The sequence below is a fragment of the Vulpes lagopus genome, chromosome 23, assembly GCF_018345385.1.
Source record: "Vulpes lagopus strain Blue_001 chromosome 23, ASM1834538v1, whole genome shotgun sequence".
NCBI lineage: Eukaryota > Metazoa > Chordata > Mammalia > Carnivora > Canidae > Vulpes > Vulpes lagopus.
Window position 1 is genome coordinate 54,921,307 of NC_054846.1, and position 21,371 is coordinate 54,942,677.

General features: G+C 34.9%; 1 protein-coding gene across 2 annotated transcripts in view; it reads left to right on the forward strand.

Annotated features, from left to right (window-relative positions):
* The window catches only part of ZFYVE9 (zinc finger FYVE-type containing 9), a 188,920-nt gene that overhangs the window by 118,911 nt on the left and 48,638 nt on the right, over positions 1 to 21,371 (forward strand). For both annotated transcript variants that reach the window (XM_041737865.1, XM_041737866.1), the window contains 3 exons: positions 1,195 to 1,315; positions 6,170 to 6,292; positions 8,230 to 8,385. In XM_041737865.1, coding sequence (XP_041593799.1) covers positions 1,195 to 1,315; positions 6,170 to 6,292; positions 8,230 to 8,385 — 400 coding nt within the window. The remainder of the gene's footprint in view (positions 1 to 1,194; positions 1,316 to 6,169; positions 6,293 to 8,229; positions 8,386 to 21,371) is intronic.

Consider the following 21,371-nt stretch of genomic DNA (forward strand, 5'->3'; position numbering starts at 1 on the left):
GCATGAACTTGCCCACAAGCGCAGGGGGAAGGTCACAGGGAGAGGGAAAGAAATTCTCCAGTATAATCCCTGCTGATGTGGAGCCCAATGTGGGGCCTGGACCCAGGACCCTGAGATCACAATCTTAGCTGAAATCAAGAATCAGATGTTTATCAGACTGAGCCACCCAGATGCTCGTTTATTCTGTATTTATCAGTTAATTTTTTTCTCTTTTTTTATTGTGGTAAAATACACATAACATAAAATCCTTCATTTTAGTCACTTTTAAGTGTACAAACCAGTGGTATTAAGTCCATTCACATTGCTGTACAACCATCACCACTATTCTCAAAGTTTGTTTTATTTTTTACAATTTTTATTTTATTTTTTTAAGAAAGAAGTGGATGGAGGGGCAGAGGAGAGAGAGAATCTTCTGCAGGCTCCAGTGGAGTGGAGCCAGGCAAGGAGCTCGATCTCACAACCCTGAGATCATGACCTGAGTCGAATCAGGGACATTTAACCAACTGACCCATTCAGGTGTCCCTTTTTATTTTTAAAAAGCAATGTAAATGAGACTTTTTTTTTTTTTTTTTTAGAGATTTTAATTTTATTTGAGAGAGGGAGAGAGAGCAATGAGTAGGGGGGGAGGGGCAGAAGGAGAGGGAGAAGTAGATTCCCCACTGAGCAGGGAGCCTGACCTGATGTGAGACTTGATCTCAGGACCGTGAGATCCTGACCTGAGCTGAAGGCAGATGCCTAACCGACTGAGCCACCCAGGCATCATTGTAAATGAGACTTTAAGTGGACCCAAATGCATTAAAGGTTCAGAAATTGAGATAATACTGAAACTTAGTTTCTGTTCCACTGCAGTTTTTAAAAATGTTTTCTTAAAAATAAATAAATAAATAAAAATAAAAATATTTTCTTTTATGGCCGAAGAAACCTAGATAGAGAAAGCTTTAACCTAGGCTACAAGGCCTCTTCTCTCATTCTTATGATTTGGTGATGCCAAAAAGAGAAACAATACAATTGGAAATACTTTCATAGTATAAATCCAGGTGTTTGGGAAACCACAAGTTAATGAGAAACTTGTGCTATTTTTCAAAACGTATGAATTCCAAATTTTCACTTAAATTCCGATTTATATTTTCAACAATATTTTGGTAAAATCTTGAGCTCTCTGCAATGCTCACTTTGCTGATTTGCTTTTCCTAGACGGATGTCTCTCTGTTCTCTGGGAGTATAACTCAGGTTGGAAGTCCTGTTGGCAGTGCAATGAACCTAATTCCTGAAGATGGCCTTCCTCCCATTCTCATCTCCACCGGTGTAAAAGGAGGTATGTGGACTTACATATTTCAGCAGGAATAATAATGGCAGGATGCTGGATGTTGTCTTCTAATTAAGGGAAAGAGAGAGAATTCGAGTGATAAACCCACCTTTTTCTTCTCCAGCAGAGAAAACAACTACTCAGTGCCGTGAAAATAATTGTTGCTGTTACTTATATAATTTTAGAGTAGATATTTATGTTTTTATATTATATGGTCATTTTATTTGTTGGAAAGATATATTATTTTTAATTATGGTATATAAATGTTCATTGGCACTTTTTTCTTTAATTTCAAAGCATATAATACTCTGATTTGGCCCACCTGATTGAATGGTCAGAACATTTATCTAACTTTTTGTTTTTTAGTATAATGTACATTCGGAAATATACATGTAATAAGTGGAGAGCACTGACCTTAAATAGCCATTTTATTAAAAATATATTTTTAGTGAGTTCTGGTAGGAAGTAAAATAACTATCCAGTCAAAACAATGCTTATCTTTATGTGAAAGTTTGTGTTGATAGATGCAGATTAACATCTAGTTAGTACATTTTTGGGAGATGGGTTTATCAATAAGCTTTCCATAGTTTTGCCTAGTCTTTTACCTGGTCTCCATGCCTTCATTCTTTCTCTCCTTTGTCTTATCTTCCATGTTGTTGCCAATTATCTTTTAAACATAGATGTTATCATAGATTCCTCTGGCTTAGAAACATTCAGTGGATTCCCAGCGCCTTCAGTATAAATTAATTATTTTACCATGCAATGTTCCTTATATCTTTATCCCAACTTATCTTTCTAACTTTATTTCCAGCCAATACCCCAGTACTTTACATGCATACTACAGATTATTTACTGTCTTCTGAATATTCACTTTCCACACTTTCATGTTTTTTCTTATGCTGTGGAATAATGGGGAGAGAATGGACTACAGAACTGGAAAAACCTGAGTTTTAATCCTAGGACCCTTATTTCCTAGCTGTGATTTATCAGTGGACGGATCATTTATCCTACCTGAATCTTTTTCCTAATGTTAGGTAACACACCTATTTAAAAAATCATTGTGAATTTTAAATCAGATTTCATACCTGAAAGTGTATAGCAAGAACAGGGTCTGGTGCAAAGTAGAAATGTAATTAATACTTTCCTTATCTTCTTTCCTCTGCCTAGAATACCTTTGTATGCTGTAGACTCCTTAAAGAACTTCTCAACCCTTCAGAACCCAGATTAATGAAAAGCTCTTCTCTGAATCTTTACCAATGCTGTCTCCATAGAATTGTTTTACATCATCTCCATTTGAATAGAAATTCTTTTTTTTCTTTTTTCTTTTTGTTTTTGTTATTTTTATTTATTTTTTTATAATAAATTTATTTTTTATTGGTGTTCAATTTGCCAACATACAGAATAACACCGAGTACTCATCCCGTCAAGTGCCCCCGTCAGTGCCCGTCACCCATTCACCCCCACCCCCACCCTCCTCCCCTTCCACCACCCCTAGTTCATTTTCTTTTTTTTCATTTAAGATTTTATTTATTTAATTTTTTTAAAAAAATAAAAAAATAAAAAAAAAATAATAATAAAAAAAATAATAAAAAGATTTTATTTATTTAATTTTTTAAAAAACTTTTATTTAAATTCAGTTTCCCAGCATATAGTATAACGCCCAGTGCTCATCTCATCATGTGTCCTCCTTTGCCCATCACCCAGTTACGCCATCCCCCACCCACTTCCCCTTCTGCAATCCTTTGTTTGCTTCCTAGAGTTAGGAGTCTCTCATGGTTTGTCTCCATCTCTAATTTTTCCCCGCTCAGTCCCCCCCCTCCCGCTTCCCTTATGGTCCCTTTCACTATTTCTTATATTCCATAATTGAGTGAGACTGTATGATAATTGTTTCTCTGATTGACTTATTTCACTCAGTATGATACCCTCCAGTTCCATCCACATCAGTGTAAATGGTAGGTATCTGTCCTTTCTGATGGCTGAGTAATATTCCACTGTATCTATAGACCACATCTTCTTTATCCATTCATCTGTGGAAGGACATAATGGCTCCTTCCACAGTTTGACTATTGTAGACATTGCTGCTACAAACAGCGGGGTGCAGGTGTCCTATTGTTTCACTACATCTGTATCTTTGGGGTAAATACCCAGTAGTGCAATTGCTGGGTCATGGGGTAGCTCTATTTTTAGAGCTCTTATTTTTACCCTATTCCTTCTTGAGGAACCTCCACACTGTTTTCCAGAGTGGCTGAACCAGTTTGCATTCCCACCAACAGTGCAAGAGGTTCCACCTTTCTCCACATCCTCTCCAACATTTGTTGTTTCCTGTCTTTTTAATTTTCAGCATTCTCACCAATGTGAACTGGTATCTCATTGTGGTTTTGATTTGTATTTCCCTGATGGCAAGTGATGTGGAGCATTTTCTCATGTGCTTGTTGGGCTTGTGTAGGTCTTCTTTGGAGAAATGTCTGTTCATGTCTTCTGCCCATTTCTTGCCTGGATAGTTTGTTTTTTTTGAATATTGAGTTTGGTAAGTTCTTTATAGATCTTGGATACTAGCGCTTTATCTGATATGTCATTTGGAAATATCTTGTTCCATTCTGTAGGTTGTCTTCTAGCTTTATTAACTGTTTCCTTTGCTGTGCAGAAGCTTTTTAACTCAATGAAGTCCCATTAGTTCATTATTGCTTTTGTTTCCCTTGCCTTTGGAGATATGTCTTGCAAGAAGTTACTGTGGCCAAGGTCAAAAAGGTTGTTGCCTGTGTTCTCCTCTAGGATTTTGATGGATTCTTATCTCACATTTAGATCTTTCAACCACTTTGAGTGTATGTTTGTGTTGTTTATTTATTTTAGAGAGAGAGAGTGCATGTGCAGCATAAGTAGGAGGAGGAACAAAGTGGGAGGGACAGGGAAGAGGGAGAGCCTCAAGCGGACTCCCTGTTAAGCCTGGCGTCTGGCATGGGGTTCCATCTCACAACCATGAGATCATGGCCTGAGCTGAAATCAGGAGTTGGAGGCTTAACTGACTGAGCCATCCAGGTGCTCCTGAAGAGAGATTCTAATAGATCTTTACTATATTAACACTTCCCTGATTGCAATTTAGATATTTTATAGGTCTGATTCTTTTACTTAGAACATGGATTCCTTCAATCCTAATTCATACTCATGTCTTCTCCTCCTATGGTGCTGGACCTATAGCAGGCTCTCAGCAAGGTTGGCTGAAAGTATCAAACTATAAAATCCAGCCATGTCCCAAATAGTTCAACAGTGAACTTATATGTAGGTGAAGCGTTCTTTTGACTAGGACCCCTTAAAAATATTATTTTATTAGTTAAATTACTACTTAGGTTCATATTTTGGTTATTTTAATGAGTCTTAGATTTAACTTATAAGAAGTTTAATTGGCCTATTCTATTGTTTAAGATAAATAAGATTCCATTTTCATTAAATCTAATTATCCAAACCCCTCCTACTAAGAAACAACAGCTAGTTATTTATATTTACTTAAACCACATTACTATCTCCTTACCAGAATTTTGCAGTTTTGTATTCCAGTGGAATAACTTCATACAAATGTTTTCTTCTTTTTAAAAGTCACTTCATATTTCTCTGTTCAATAAATATTTTCATTGGTAGAGTAGACATCTCTCCTTACATCCAAAAAATAGTTTTTTGGTTTCTCTTGATTATTATCCATGATTTTGATGTAAGGGTGAGAAGACTACCATCACTCAAAATGGCATTACTGAATATTGATTGTATACTGTGGTTTCAGGAATTAATTGGGAAAAGTTCTGTGCAGGATCTCAAGTATTAACTTGTCCGTGTTCAGAATCTATTGTGTGATTTACTAGTGATTTTGGTGATTGATACACATGCTGAACTTTGACTGAGAGGAAGTGTTTCATGAAACCAGTCACTTATGATAGTTTTAGTTTATTTTCTGGGTACATTTGGTAAGTAGTGTATTATCACTTTCTTGTATATCATAGATTATTTTAAATGTTGGTCTTAGAACTTGTAATATATGTGAAATTCTTGTTATAATAGTTGGAGAATTTTTGTTAAATAAAAGAGCTGTCTTTATTTTGCTTTTTCAAGTTTTTATTTAAATTCTAGTTAGTTAAAATATATGGTAAAATTGGTTCCAGGTACAGAATTTAGTGATTCTTTACATATATATAACACCCAGTGCTCATCATAAGTGCCCTCCTTAATACCCATCACCCATTTAGCCCATTCCCTCCAATCAATCCTCAGTTTGTTCTCTATTGTTGAGTCTCTGATGGTTTGCTTCCCTCTCTTTTTTTCTTTCCTCTATGTTCATTTTGTTTGTTAAATTCCAGATATGAATGCAATTGTATGATATTTGTCTTTCTCTGACTTATTTCACTTAGCATTTCTAGCTCCATCCATGTCCTTGCAAATAACAGTATTTCATTCTTTATCTTCATTCTTTTTGATGGCTGGATAATATTTCATTGTATATATATGCCACATCATCTTTATCATTCATTAGTCAGCGGACATTTGGGGTCTTTCCATAGTTTGGCTATTGTTGATAATGCTGCTATAAACAGCGGGTGCATGTGCTAAAGGGGTGTCTTTAGATTATGGCATAAGTCAGTTTGTGGAAAAGTCTACATAGGATAACCATGTTCTTATCTGAACTGGACTGGAACACTTTTGAGAGTGAAAGGGAAACTATTAGCATTACACTGGGAGAGCAGGTATAAACGTAGATTCACCCTATCTATAAATCAGTGCTTAACTCTTTCTTGTGAATAATCAGCCCATTTCTCCATCAGATTTCTTTCTTGATATGTCCCTTTATCTAATCTTTTACATTGTTTTCTTCCCTTGCAGACTATGCTGTGGAAGAGAAGCCATCACAGATTTCAGTAATGCAGCAATTAGAGGATGGTGGTCCTGACCCACTTGTATTTGTTTTAAATGCAAATTTGTTGTCAATGGTTAAAATTGTAAATTGTAAGTTAGAAATTCGTTTTTTAAAATTAAAATGAGATACTTTACTGACTCATAGATAATAAGTAAAGCTTTTAAATTCATTATACACAGTATTTTTATATGGATGGAGCCACATTTTACTGAAAACTGGGTACCAAAGATATTGGTTTGTATAAAATAACATCTCCCAGAGGACAACTGTGGGACTAACTGAAACTCTTGAAATGAGATAGGTGAATTCCTCAAAGAGGAAAGCCAAACAGAATTTCCTGAGATGGATGTGCTAAGTCACAACTCACCACCAGAGTAGTTGGAAATGGATAAATTATCCAAGAGGGTCAAATAATTTACAGGCTAGATTTAAATCTCAGAAACCTTAATCATGTGCAAACCTTCATTTGAGAGAAGTGTTAGTTAGCTAACACTTACATTAAAATTCAGTACATTAAATTTAAGATTCAGAAGAAACTTCCTAATTCTTGGGGCTAACTTCTAAATTTCGGGGGCATCAGAATGAGTAAGAGAATAGTAAATTAGAATCTTAATTCCAGGATTGTCTTGGAAAATAGAGAATTCATTTATCCTGGATGAATGTCAATAGGCAGAGTTTTGGAGAGAAGAGTAAAGCACTGAGGAACTGTCCTCTAATTCCCACTGTGTACTTGTTTTAAGTTGATCTCGGAGACCAGAAATACCTACATGCTACTTCCTTTGAAAACCTGTATTAAAGAGTGCAGGTTTCTGGCTTCCTTATTAATTGTACTCTTGTATATTTGGCCAGTTATTAATGCTTTCCCCCTTTCCCTCTAGGATCAGGTTTTAAAATAATTTGTGAAATTTTAATTTACCATATCTAGTTTAAAAGTTATACTTAGAAAATAGCTAACCCAGAATTCCTAAAGTGTATACCATCTTAATATGGTTGTATTCAGTGCTTCCTGTTTAGGTATATAAAGTAACAATTCCCAAAGGGAAAGAAAGGGAAATTTTATTAGTTTTGATTTACATTGTGATGTCTGTAATTATATTTGAATCTTATTTCAGCTCCTTTGGGGATCCTATTATGTGTAGAATAAAAATGATAAAAGTATCAGATTGAACATTATTTTTAATTACATATAACTTGTGCTATATATTGGGACTCTACAATGCCATAAAGTGAAGAAGTGGAAGTAAATAGTCTAGAAAAGCCATTCTTTCACCACTTTTTACAGGATAAAACCAAGTAAAATCATGTTGCTGTTTAGCTAAAATTTTCTCCCAAAAAGGACTACAATTTAAGAAGCTAGAATCTTGAGGACTTGGGTGACTCAGTTAGTAGAACACTCAACTCTTGATCTCAGATTGTAAAGCTCAAACCACCTGCTAGTGTAGAGATTACTTAATAATAAAATCTTCAAAAAAATAAAAAGCTAGAATCTTTCTAGCTAGGTTAAATTTAAAATGTATATATAAATATATATTTTCTTTAAGCCACAACCTGAATCCAAAGCTATAATACTGGCTTTTGTTGTTGTTTCTAGTTCTACATGAGTAATTATTTCCTTGGTAAAGTGAATTTTTTAAAAATACAGGTGAGAAAAAAAAAATACAGGTGAGGGAATATATTCTTTAATCATATAGCCTAGGATACCTTGTTTTATTTTATTTTTATGAAATGCTTTCTTTTAATAATTACACCTTCTAATAATAGGAGTTAAAAGTTTTAAATGCATTTTCTTTTACTATTACTTCTTTTACTTCCCTTCCATTGATTTTCTAAGTATTTACTTAAAGCCAGAGACATTGGAATTCTTTATTTTCTACAATACTTTGTCTCAGTGGATTTATAGTTCACAGTTGAATTGTACAGATTCAATATAACCTGTTTTGTCCTTTGATGTATTGTAACAGTTTTCTGTGCATTTCTTTAAAGGTAAGGATTGAAAAGAATGTCTTTATTTTTATTCCGTTTATAGATGTGAACAGGAAGTGCTGGTGTTTCACAACCAAGGGGATGCATGCAGTGGGTCAGTCTGAGATAGTCATCCTTCTACAGTGTCTACCGGATGAAAAATGTTTGCCGAAGGATATCTTTAATCATTTTGTGCAGCTTTATCGAGATGCTCTGGCAGGTGGGAATGCTTTATGACTTAGTCTGCACCCTTTACAAGATAAAAATTTTACGAGCCCCTGGGTGGCTCAGTTGGTTAAATGTCCACTCTTTTTTTTTTTTTAAGGATTTTATTTATTCATGAGACAGAGAGAGAGAGAGACATAGGCAGAGGGAGAAGCAGGCTCCATGCGAGGAGCTCAATGTGGGACTTGATCCCGGGTTTCCAGAATCATGCCCTGAGCTGGAAGGGAGACGCTTAAGTGCTGAGCCACCAGTCATCCCATAAATGTCCAACTTAAGCTAAGGTCTTGATCTCAGGGTCATGAATTCAAGTCCCATGTTGGTCTCCAAATAAGTGTGGAACCTACTTCAAAAAAAAAAGATGAGGGCAGCCCCGGTGGCCCTGTGGTTTAGCGCCACCTTCAGTCCAGGGTGTGATCCTGGAGACCTGGGATTGAGTCCCACGTCGGGCTCCCTGCATGGAGCCTGCTTCTCTCTCTGCCTGTGTCTCTGCCTCTCTGTCTCTCTCTCTGTGTCTCTCATGAATAAATAAAATCTTTAAAAAAAATAAAAGAATAAAAATATTTTTTAAAATATGAGTGAGAATTTAAAAAAAAATAAAAATTTTGGATTCAGTTGCAAAATAATAGTCATAAATACTGAAGCCTAGCATTGGACTTTGGTATCAGCAGCAAGTTAGAACTTGCCAAGGTTTAAGGAAATATAAATTTTAGTACTTTACCTGGTGTGGTTGTTATTATTTTACAAAGGCTGGAATCAAAGGTCAAAGATTACCCATTGACCATGATATAAGAATACTTTTCTCTGAGTGGCTTAGGGTACCTGGTACTTATTGGCAACTGGTAGAAGGAAGCATAATCATAACTTACTACTTGTTTCTTCAGTTAACAATATCTATATAATCATTATGTAAACATTCTTTATTTAATTTTCAAGTTTTAAAAACCACTAGAATGGGCAACTTTATTATGGTTTCAAAGTAAATTATAAATATTGCTAGCCCTACCAATGTAAAAGTAAATGCATAACTACTGGAAAAGGCTAAGGATACTAATAAAAAGACATATTGTTATAAATTAAGAGAAAAATTTATGTGTATTATTTGGCATTACAAAGTTGACCTCCTCTGATTTAACAGAGGAAGTAAGAAGTGGTGTAGTTGAGCTAAATTCTCATCATAACAGGAAGTAAAAAAAAACCAGTACCTGTGGTTGGTAAATAGGAAAAGAGTTGTGTAATAACTACAACAAATGAATAATAGAAGAGATTGTCTCTGAGGAACAAGGCTTGGAAAGGGGAGTGAGATTGACCAGGGTATTAAAATTATTTTCATGTATTACATGGTAATATTTTATAAATATATTAAAACCATTAATTATTCATATTTTCTGAATGCAGTGATTCCCCTTGTGGGATTCTATGTCAAAAAAATGATCTAAAATGGGGCACATGGGCTGCTTGATCAGTTCAACCTCTGCCTTCAGCTCAGGTTATGATCCCAGAGTCCTGAAATTGAGCCCCTCATTGGGCTCATCCTCAGCGACAGCCTGCCTCTCCCTATGCCCCTAACCCTACTTGTGCTCTCTCTCTCTCTCGCACTCTCTCTCAATAAATAAATAAAATCTTTAAAAAAAATTATCTAAAATGTAAAATACATTTTGTACATGAAAGTGTTTATTACAACATTACTTACTGTTAACACAAAAATTTAGAGGTAACCTAAATGCCTAGCTACAGGTGAAACATTTAAAACTGTTATGCTGATTAGATGTATGCATCTTTTTTAGAACATTTTTTAGCCATTAAAAGTAATATTTATGAATAGAATGTAACAACATGTAAAATGTTCTTGAAGTAAGTACAAAAGCGGGATATAAAATTACATCTTTAGTGTGGATTATAGCTAAAGATTATACCTTTATGTCTTAGTCTCTATGATAATTTAGGTGTCCTATTACATGAGGATAAGACAGTAAGTACATCAGCAACTGACCACATACCTATGAAGTATACTTCTGTATTTACTGTGTCAGTTCAAAATATATGGGGTTAATATGTAGTCATTTAGAACCTTCAGGCCATATAATACTCAGGACCTACATTTATTTCCAGAAATGATCTGAAACACTCACTTTTCTCCTCAATTTGAATGTATTCACATATGAAAACTATAAGCAGAGAAATGACATTGGAGGTCCAAGCAATTGTATATTCATGTACATTTTAAGGGGAAATTAGGGACTAAAAGCATGGGAGATTCATGAAAGTCTTGTTCAAGAGTCCATGCTTTATTGTGTAGGCAATGAGGAACAATTGAAAAAATGAGTGACAGACACTGTGTGTCTGGTGGCAGGTAAATTGAGTTAAGAAGCAGTTACAGTGGATAAACAAAAAATTATAGTGGATAAACACTAGAATACTGCTCAACAATAAAAAAAGACCTGCTGATATATACGACAGCATGGATAAATATCACAGATATTGTGCTGAACAAAAGAAGCCAGGCACAAAAAAGTACATATTAGAAGATTCCATTTACATGATTCTCGGAACAGGCGAATAAATCTGTGGTGTTAGATCATGTTTGCTTGAGGTGAGTTGGGGATGCAGGTGTTGCAACTAACTACAGTGGGGCCCTGGGAACTTTCTGGAGTTATGTAAATATTTCATATAGTGATAGGGATGGTGGTTACATGAATATTTACATTTGTCAAAAGTCATTGAACTGTATATTTAAAATCTCCGGGTTTTATTGCATGAAATTATTTCCTAATAAGATTGACTTAAACATTTTTTATTGAGATATAATTCATATGTAACATTACTTTCAGATATAAAATATAATGATTTGATATTTGTACTTACTGTGAAATGATCACAATAAGTCTATTTAACATCCATTTTCACACTAGTTAATAATTTTTTCTTTCTGATGATAACTTTTAAGATCTACCCTTTTAACAGTTTTGAAATATACAATACAGTATTGTTAACTATAGTTCCCCTGCTGTACATACATCCTCAGTACTAATTTATCTTATAAATGGAATTTTGTACTTCTTGGCCACTTTTACTGATTTTACCCACCCTCTCAACCCCTCTCCCTCCCCCACCAACCTGTTCTCTGTATCTAGGAGTCCTGTGGTTTTTTGTTTGTTTGGTTTTTAGATTCCACATATAAATGTGAGATCATATGTTATTTATCTTTTTCTCTCTAGCTGATTTTACCTAAAATAATGCTATCAAGTTCCATCCATGTTGTTGTAAGTGACAAGATTTTATTTTTTATAGCTGAATAATATTTCATTGTATATATACACACCACATTTTCTTTATCCATTCTTCTATTGATGGACACTTAAGTGTTTTCCTGGTCTTGGCTATTGTAAATAATGTTGTAACAAACATGGGGATGCAGATCTCTTTTCAAGTTAGTGTTTTCATTCTCTTCAGATAAATACTCATAAGTGGAATTGCTGAATCATATGGTAGTTCTGGTTTTTCTTTTTTTTTTTTTAAGATTTTATTTATGGGGTAACCTGGGTGGCTCAGCAGTTGAGCATCTGCCTTTGGCTCGAGTGGTGATCCCAGAGTCCCAGGTTCTAGTTCTGGGATCAAGTCCTGCATCAGGTTCCCTCTGCCTATGTCTCTGTCTGTCTCTCTCTCTCTGTGTGTGTGTCTCTCATGAATAAATGGATAAAATCTTTTAAAAAAAATAATATTTTGGGCAGCCTGGGTGGCTCAGTGGTTTAGCGCCACTAAACCTCGATCCTGGAGTCCCGGGATCGAGTCCCACGTCAGGCTCCCTGCATGGAGCCTGCTTCTCCCTCTGCCTGTGTCTTTTCCTCTCTCTCTCTCTCTCTCTCTGTCTTCATGAATAAGTAAATACAATCTTTTTAAAAAATTATTTATTTATTTTAGATAGTGCAAGCAGGAGAGAGGGGCAAAGGAAGAAGAGAGAGAATCCCAAGCAGACTCCATGCTAAGTGTGAGGCTCAGTCCCAGGACCTGAGATCATGACCTGAGCCGAAACCAGGAGTTGGATGCTCAGCTGATTGAGCTGGTTTTTATTTTTGAGGAAGCTCCATACTCTTTTCCTTAGTGGCTGCACCAATTTACATTCCCACCAATGGTGCGTGGAGGTCCCTTTCCTCTATATCCTCACAAACAGTTTGTTATTTTAAAATTGAATTTTTAGAAAAGCTATTGTCAGGATCCAGCAAGAAATTAAATTATCAAGGTTTAATAAAGTAATTAGGTAATAGCAGTAGGAACAAAGATTATTGAAAAGAAATGAAAGACAGTGATGTTTCAGTTCAGTAGGATTTGGTAACCAAGTGGATGTGAGAGGTGAGAAGGGACAAGTCAGAGTGGCTTCAGATTTCTGGCTTGGACATCTGAGTGGACTTTGCTCTTATTCCTTGAGATAAGAAATAGAATAAGAATGGATTTGGCAGAGGAGTGGGATATTGGTTCTTTGTCCATTGTGTTGAATTTGAAATATTGACAACAAATGGTGATACGTAAATGGTTGATGACTATATAGATATGGACCTCAGGGAGTAGATCTGATATTTGGAAGACCTAGCAGTTACACGATTGTTGAAACTATAGTTGTGAATGGGATAGGTCAGTGAGATGAGACTAGAGCTGTGAATGGAACTCTGAGAAATACCAACAAAGAAAGGCTGTGAGTCATTACATGAGTTATTAAAATATGTTTACCATAAGTGGTTATTCACTTTTCAGAAGTATCATTATATATCAGTAGAATCTATTTTGAACTATCATATTAAAATGCAAAAATTCCGCAACAAAATTACTGATACTAAAATAATGGTGATAGTCTAAGGTCAGACTATAACCATGTAAGCTGTTTTAAATATTCATAATATAGATGACGGCATGTGCATATATATCTAAGTAAATAAAACAAGTGAGTCTTAAGAGTTTCTCCTCAACTAGGAATCATTTCACAACTTATAAAATACTGAGACTAGGAGGTATCTTAGATCATCTGGTATAAACTATTTTTTAGATGAGGAAAATAAGAGGTGTTAAGGCTAATCTAAATCATAGACCTAGACGGTGGCAGAATTAGGCCTAAGGCTCCCAGACCTGTATTCTTTACAGTATGTCAGTTGTCTCAATGTGTATATTAATAGTACCGCAGTTTTTAAAAAAAACAACAGGTATACGTAATATCTGTGCTATGTGTTATATCTGTTTTATTAAGAATCCTGTTTTTAGATAAGCAAGGTAGTAACTTGATATATAATTTCACTACATTTTTTTAAATAAGTGGAAACATCTTTTACATGTTATGAAATGATCCTAATATTTTTCTCTCCTGTGTAGCACATATTGCAGAGTCAGCAAATTCTGTCTTAAATTTCCTAAATGTGAAAGCCTTGAATACTCTGTCACTTGTGTAGGAGTTACTTTGCCATAAATTACTCAAAAAGCCTTAGAAGCCCTTGAATGAATTTTATTTACAATTTCTTATGAATTTTTAATCCAAACTATATGTATTTAATAATATATGTATATGTCTTTGTGTCCATATATGTTTATTTAGCATATGTACATTTTTTGTCATACATGGTTGCTTATGCTTCCCACAATGAGAGAGAAAGTTACCTTTGGTGAGTAACAACATTCTGAGAGTTTTGGGGTGCCTTCTGGTTATCATTATAGTGTCGTGGGAGATTCTAGATCATGTATTGTTTCTTGCCATCTCTCCTCCATTCCTCCTATGTTTTGTACTTGTTTTTTGCAAACAAACATTCAGAACATGGATTTGAATGAAACGAGAATTGTATGTACCAGATTATTTTTTCTGGAGTTAATCTCTTGTTATTTTCCTCTCTTATTCAAAAATCTTTATGGGCTTTGTATTGCCTTTAGAATAAAATGTGTATTCTGACTTTCAGTATTCTGTGTAATCTGATCCTGTTTTCCAGTTTCATTTCCACTAGTAGTCTCCCAAACTAGACATTTCTCGGCTCTTTATATATACACTCTGATGATTTCCTACTTCACTACCCATGATCATGGTGCCTTACTACCACCATACTGTTTCATACTATCCAGACTATCTGGATCCTATCAGTTGTCTTAAGTCTTACTCAAAGATGACTTTCTCTGTGAATTCTTCTCTAATAATCCTCCCAGATAGAAGTATTTTTTTGCTAAACTTTTTTTTAAGGTTTTTTATTTATTCATGAGAGACAGAGAGAAGCAGAGACATAGAGGAAGAAGCAGGCTCCCTCCGGGGAGCCTGATGCAGGAATCGATCCCAGGGATCACAACCTGAGCCAAAGGCAGACACTCAACCACTGAGCCACCCAGGTGCCCTTCTTTCCTAAACTTTTTTTACTTATCCTTAAAAAATTGTTTGGTATATATAAAAGCGTGTAAATATACATATATTTAATAATTATGCAAGTTATAAAGCTTAACAACAAAATAACCACCCATAAACAAAATACCCAACTTGAGAAGTAAAAATGACCAGCCCACTGAAGCACTGATCAATGACCAATCCTGATTACATCTTCCCCAAACTTCCGCAACCCTTAAATAACCACTGACTTTAATCTTGTGTTAGTTTTCTTGCTTTTCTCTGTAATTTTATCACAAATATTTTGCATCACTAAGGATTACTATACATTTATTTTTGCATGCTTTTAAACTTTATACAATTGATAATCACACTGTATATATTTTATGTGGTTTGCTTTTTTCATTCCATCATGTTTCTGACACTTGTTCATAGCTCTAGTGTTTTAGTCCATTCATTTTCAGCTACTGTTTTATACCTATTATATACGTTTACCACAGTTTATCAGTTTTCCTGATGAATAATTTGCTTTTTTTTACCAATATATTGTTATTCAGACATGTTCTTTAAAATTTTTGTACATGAACACTTAAGGAATAGAATTGCTGGTTTAAATACGGATATGAATATCTTCAACTTTATTAGATGATGTTAGACTGTTGCCCAGAGTAGTTTATCAGTTTATATCCACCTGTCCCCATCTCCAGCATATAACAGTTGCCAACATTTGATAGTGTTTTAATTTTTGCTAAGCTAGTAGATAGAAAATAGTATCTCAGTATGATTTGCATTTCACTAATTATTAATGAAGCTGCACATATATTTATTGGCTGTACATAATTTGTCTTCTGTGACAAATATGTCTCTGGTTGTATCTTTCTTTTAATTTTTTAACATATATTCTGAATTATGGCCTTTTTCTAACAGAGTTAAGTTATTCAGTATGTATTAATTTTCTACTGATGTATTTCTAAGCAACAAACTTAGTAGCTTGAAATAACACCTGTTTCCATGATTAGGAGTCCAGGCACAGTTTAGATGAATCTTCTGTTCACAGTGCCTCACGGTGTCATCTGTGGTGAGGTTTCTCATTCAGAACTCGGGTTGTTGGCAGAATTCAAATCCCTTTTTTCTTGATAGATGTTGGCTGGGTGATCCTCCTGGCTCCCGGAGGCTGCCTGCAGTTCTGTGGCTTTCTGGCTCCATGGATAGTTCACAGCAATGGTGTTTCTTTCAGATCAGGAGGAGTATGTTTCCACTTTGAATCTCTGACCCCTAGACCTAGATTTAAAGGTTTGATGTTAGGCCCACGCTGATAACCTCCCTACTAATTAGCTCCATTGATAAGTAACCTAACCATGGGGTACATCCCATTATATTAATAGATGCTGCTGTTGCTCAAGCAGAGTGAATTACGGTGTATATACCAAGAGGCAGACAGAATTCTGCCTCCAACACAGGATTCTTATCCTCCCAAACATGACACAGACCTAAAACATGCTTTACTTGGGCAGCCCCAGTGGCTCAGCGGTTTAGCGTCGCCTTCGGCCCAGGGCCTGACCCCGGAGACCCGTGATGGAGTGCCGCATCGGGCTCCCTGCACAGAGCTGCTTCTCCCTCTGCCTGTGTGTCTGCCTCTGTCTCTCTCTCTCTTTCTGTGTCTCTCATGAATAAATAAATAAAATCTTTTTTAAAAAATGCTTTACTTGATACCTTCACTAATCTTACTGTTGTCTATAGTTTGTTTTGCCTTTTGTTGTAAAAGAAAAAATGTTTTTATTTATATTCATCAATTCAACTTGGTGTCAGTATCAAAAATCACTGTCATTATTCAATTCAATCAAGATTACTAAATTTGCCATTATATTTTCTCCATATCTGTTGTTTTAGTATCTTGTGTTTCCTTTTGGACTTGCTTTTCTTGCTGAAACTTATCTTGTTATTAGTTCTCTTAGTGAAGCTCTGTGGTTAGTAAACTCCATTAGCCTTTATATGTCTGAAATTTTTTTATTTTGTCTTCTCTCTTGAATAATTCATTGGTTATAAAATTCTAGGTTAATCTCTTTGGGATTTTTTCCCCCTCCCTTTCCTCTTTCGTTCTCTCATTCCTTACTTTCTTCCTTTTACTTCCCCTTAGCAAGTACTTTGAAGATACTCCTTTGACTTTTGGCATCTCCTACAGCCTAGTTTTTTTTTTTTTCTTTTTATTTATTTATTTATTTTTTAAATAGTTTTTATTTTTATTTTTATTTATTTATGATAGTCACAGAGAGAGAGAGAGAGAGAGGCAGAGACACAGGCAGAGGGAGAAGCAGGCTCCATGCACCGGGAGCCCGACGTGGGATTCAATCCCGGGTCTCCAGGATCGCGCCCTGGGTCAAAGGCAGGCGCCAAACCACTGCGCCACCCAGGGATCCCTTTTTTTTTCTTTTTAAATATAGTTATTTGTCTTTACTCTTTTACTTTTAGGATTTTATTTTTATCCTTAATTCTGTGCAAGTCCATTGCTAAAGTTCTCTGTGAGCTTTTTAATCAGGTTTATTGAGGTATAACTTATATTCACCTTTTCAGACATAAAGTTCAGTGAGTGTAGATGAACAGATGCAGTTAGGTCATCATCACCAGAATCAGCATACAGAATGATTTCTGTCATCTCTAAACCTTACCTCATGTCCCTTTGTATTTAATCTCCTTCCCTTACCTTCTGCTCCAGGCAACTATCATTTTAATTTCTTTCCCTATAGTTTTGTATTTTCCAGAAGGTTTTATAAATGCAATCACACATTTGTATTTGGCTTTATTTCATTTAGCATAATGCTTTTGAGATTCATCCATATGTTTGGATGTATGTATCGCAGCTTTGTTTATACATTTACCTGCAATGTATGAAAAATTCCAATTATTCTGGACCCTTGCCAGCACTTGATGGTGCCTTTTAAAAATATTTTTGCTTTTCTAATGAGTGTGTTGTAGCATCTCATTATAATTTTAATTTGCATTTCCCTAATGACTAATGATATTGAGCATCTCTTCATATGCTTATTTACCATCTATAGCTCTTCTCTTGCCCATTTAAACATTGAGTTTTCTTAATGAGTTTTTAGTATTTTATAAATTTTGGATAGAAGTCCTTTATCAGATAGTACATTTTGCAAATATTATATTCCAGTGTATGGCTTATCTTTTCATTTTATTACTCTTTCAAAGAGTTTAAGTTTTAAATTTTGATGAAGTCCAGTTTATCAGTCTTTCTTTTATAGTTTATACTTTAGTTTCCTAAGAAATCTTACCTTAACCCAAAGTCACAAAAATTTTCTCCGAATATATTTTTTTCTGGAAGTTTTATAGTTGTATCTCTTACATATAGATATATATATAATTCATTTTGAGTTAATATTTCCACAGGGAGTGAGATGTTGGAGAGTAAGAGTTTCCTGTTCTCTTGAAGATTCTTCTAGCTGAACTAAAAACCAACTTTACATGAGACAGATTAACAGGAGAAAATCAAATTTAGTTTCATACATATGGGGAATCCATACAGTCATGGAAATTCCAGAGACAGGCAAGGTGAGGTATATATGCCATTCTGAACTAAGCAGAGGGAGTGGTAGGGGGTCTGGGACTTCAGAGGGAAGGAATGCAATTCACAGGAAGATGAAAAAGAGTGTTTGAAGTGTTTGCGGGGCCACGCAGAAACAATGTGACATAGAGAACTTTGATCAAATGGGCCTGCATGTGTTTCTTCTTGTCTTCCATACCTAGTTCATGGTATAATGTAGTCATCTATGGGTGATAGTTCTTTTACCAGACCAGATCCTTTATTTAAAATTTTTGTAGACAGTTATATGGGAAGAAAAGAGCTATTCCTGAATCTGCTGGGTTTTAATAGTTTTTTTAACTCAGAAAGAATAATTTTTGTGCCAACATGGCCTCTCTAAGGGGCAGCTGCCCTTGAGCCCTACAGAGATAAGGCTCAAAGTTCTTTGTTTTTTTTTTTTTCGCTTATGGATATCCAGTTGTTCGAACAATTTGTTAAAAAGACTATCCTTTTGCCATCAAATTACCTTGATGCTTTTTAAATATTAGTTTGCATTCTATGTATGGGTTTCTTTCTCTATTCTGTTGATCTATATGTGAACATATATGAGGATCTAGTTTTATTTTTGTTGTCTAGTACCAAAAGTGTACTTTTGATTTGAAAACACCTTTCTTTAATTTGGAAAATTCTTGGTTATTATCTCTTTGAATATTACTTCTCTTTCATTCCCAACATTGTCTTCCTTTGGAACTCCTTTTTGATGTTGAAGCCTCTGAAATCAATCTGGGTATCTCTGAGCTGTTGTTTTGGGTAATTTTTGCCTTTTGTGCTGGATCCTAAGGTATATTTTCTCTTCAAAAAAGTCATCAATTTAATAGGAATATTAATGTGAATTGATTAATACTTACATGGGCATAACAAGGTTTACACTGTTACTGATTTTCAGCTTTTAGATTTAACTTTGGAATGAGGCAAAAAGACCATTAAAATTATAAACACAGAATGTAAATATTAACCTTGCGTGTTAAATCATTTTACCTTTGAAAAATGCTTTTTGTTCCCTTTCAGTCATTTGCAGTTTTATGTTTGCAGACCTGTTTATTTTCTCTCAGCTGTTCTTTGGTTATCCTAAATCTAATCCCTGCAAATTGAGAGCATATTTGTGTAGCGTAGTGATGGGTATGAAGGCACAATGGAGGCTTCTCACTACAAATAAGAATAAACTCCAAATGCCTTTGGCCTACAAGATTCTATATGATTTAGTTTCTGAAGATTTATTTGACCTTATCTCTTACTACTCCTTAGTTTAGCTTCATTGATCGCCTTTGTGACCTTTGAACCCATCAAACTCATTTCTAACTCTTGACTTCTGTACTTACTGTTCCTAGACTTGGAATGCTATTCTTTGCAGATCTTAACTGGTTGGTATCTTCTCTTCATTCAGATCTATTATCAGATGTTTCTACCTCAAAGGATATTTTCCTTACCCTCATAGCTAAAGAAGTGTTCTCTCCCCTGTCTCCATCAATCTTTTACATTACCTTTCTTTTATTTTCTTCAAAACATTTATCACTATCTTTGCTAACTGATGTTTGTCTGCCTCCTTTAGAATATAAGCTCTGGGAGGGCAAGATTTATCTGTCTGGCTCAACTCTGTGTACCAGCCTTTAGAACAAATAGTCTGGCACATTGGAGAAGTTTATCAAAAAACAAACAAACAAACAAACAAAAAACGTGGATTGAAGCAATTTGTCATTTTGTGGAGAAGTATCTGGAGGAAACGAGTCCTGAGAGAACGCTTCTATTAATAAAAATGCTGTGCTTATTATTCCTGACTTTCTTGTTCCCATTGGGACTTGGAAACAAGATTAAATGCTATTGAGGTCAACCTAAGAGCATTTCTGAGACCCCAGTGTCTCTAGTACTTGAGAAAGAAATACCATGAGTCACTCAGACTACTTGGGAAGTTTCTATAATTTCCTATCTTTGAAAATTTTTTAAAAATTATTTCTCTTTATCACCTACTCTGCTAAAATCTTCCTTACTTTGTATCTTTAAATTGTGGTCACTTGGGTTAATCCAGATGAACTTTTGGTTAATTTAAATTTCTTATATAGATTTATCAAAAGGCAAAGTAAATTTTAAGGTACTATATTACTAATGTATATGTTATTGATAATTGCATTCATTTTTGAATTTTATTTTTATTAATAATTTTGTAATGTCATATAAAATTATAGGCCTCAAATATAATGGAATTTGACTTTTTTTTTTTAACGCAGAGATTTATCTCAGCCTAAGAGTATAGATGCATACTCACTATTAATTTAGAAAAAAAAAAATGTACTTAGGTATTTTGAAACCACCGTCTCTTGCCAATTTTCTATCCCCACAAGTATTTAGAAGAAAAACTGTAGGTGGATTAGAGAAGGGGGGCAGGGAAGAGATTTTAAAATAGTAGTCTCTCTTGGGCAGCCCAGGTGGCTCAGCGGTTGAGTATCTGCCTTCAGCCCAGGGCGTGATTCTGGAGTCCCGGGATTGAGTCCTGCATCGGGCTTCCTGCATGAAGCCTGCTTCTCCCTCTGCCTGTGTTTCTGCCTCTCTCTCTGTGTCTCTCGTGAATAAATAAATAAAATCTTAAAAAAAAATAGTAATCTCTCAAAGAATATAAATAATTGATAAGACATTTATAAAAACATGATAGGTATCCTGCAAATGTTTGTGGAATGACTAGGAGTCTGTCAAGCTTTGTGCATCTTAGAAGATATTTTGCTAATATGTGTATCTCTTTTTTGGACCAGTATCTAGCAGTATATCATGTGGTAAATTTTTGATTGATCAATCAATGTCCAGTAATTGTTTCTGATTTTAGTAGCTTACTATTATTTCTCATGGCTATTAAAATTATACTGCTTATAATCTCTAGTATTTCTGAAGTAAGTCACTTTTTTATATGTAAAGTAAGAAAAAAAATGTTTCCTAGCAGCTGTGCTTCCAGGGAAGGAGGAACTTCATTGGTGTTTTCTTCATCATCAGTAATTTCTTGTATTGTTTTTCCAGTTAAAGATGTTGTATCATGGTTTGGATTTTTAGTCTTCTTTTG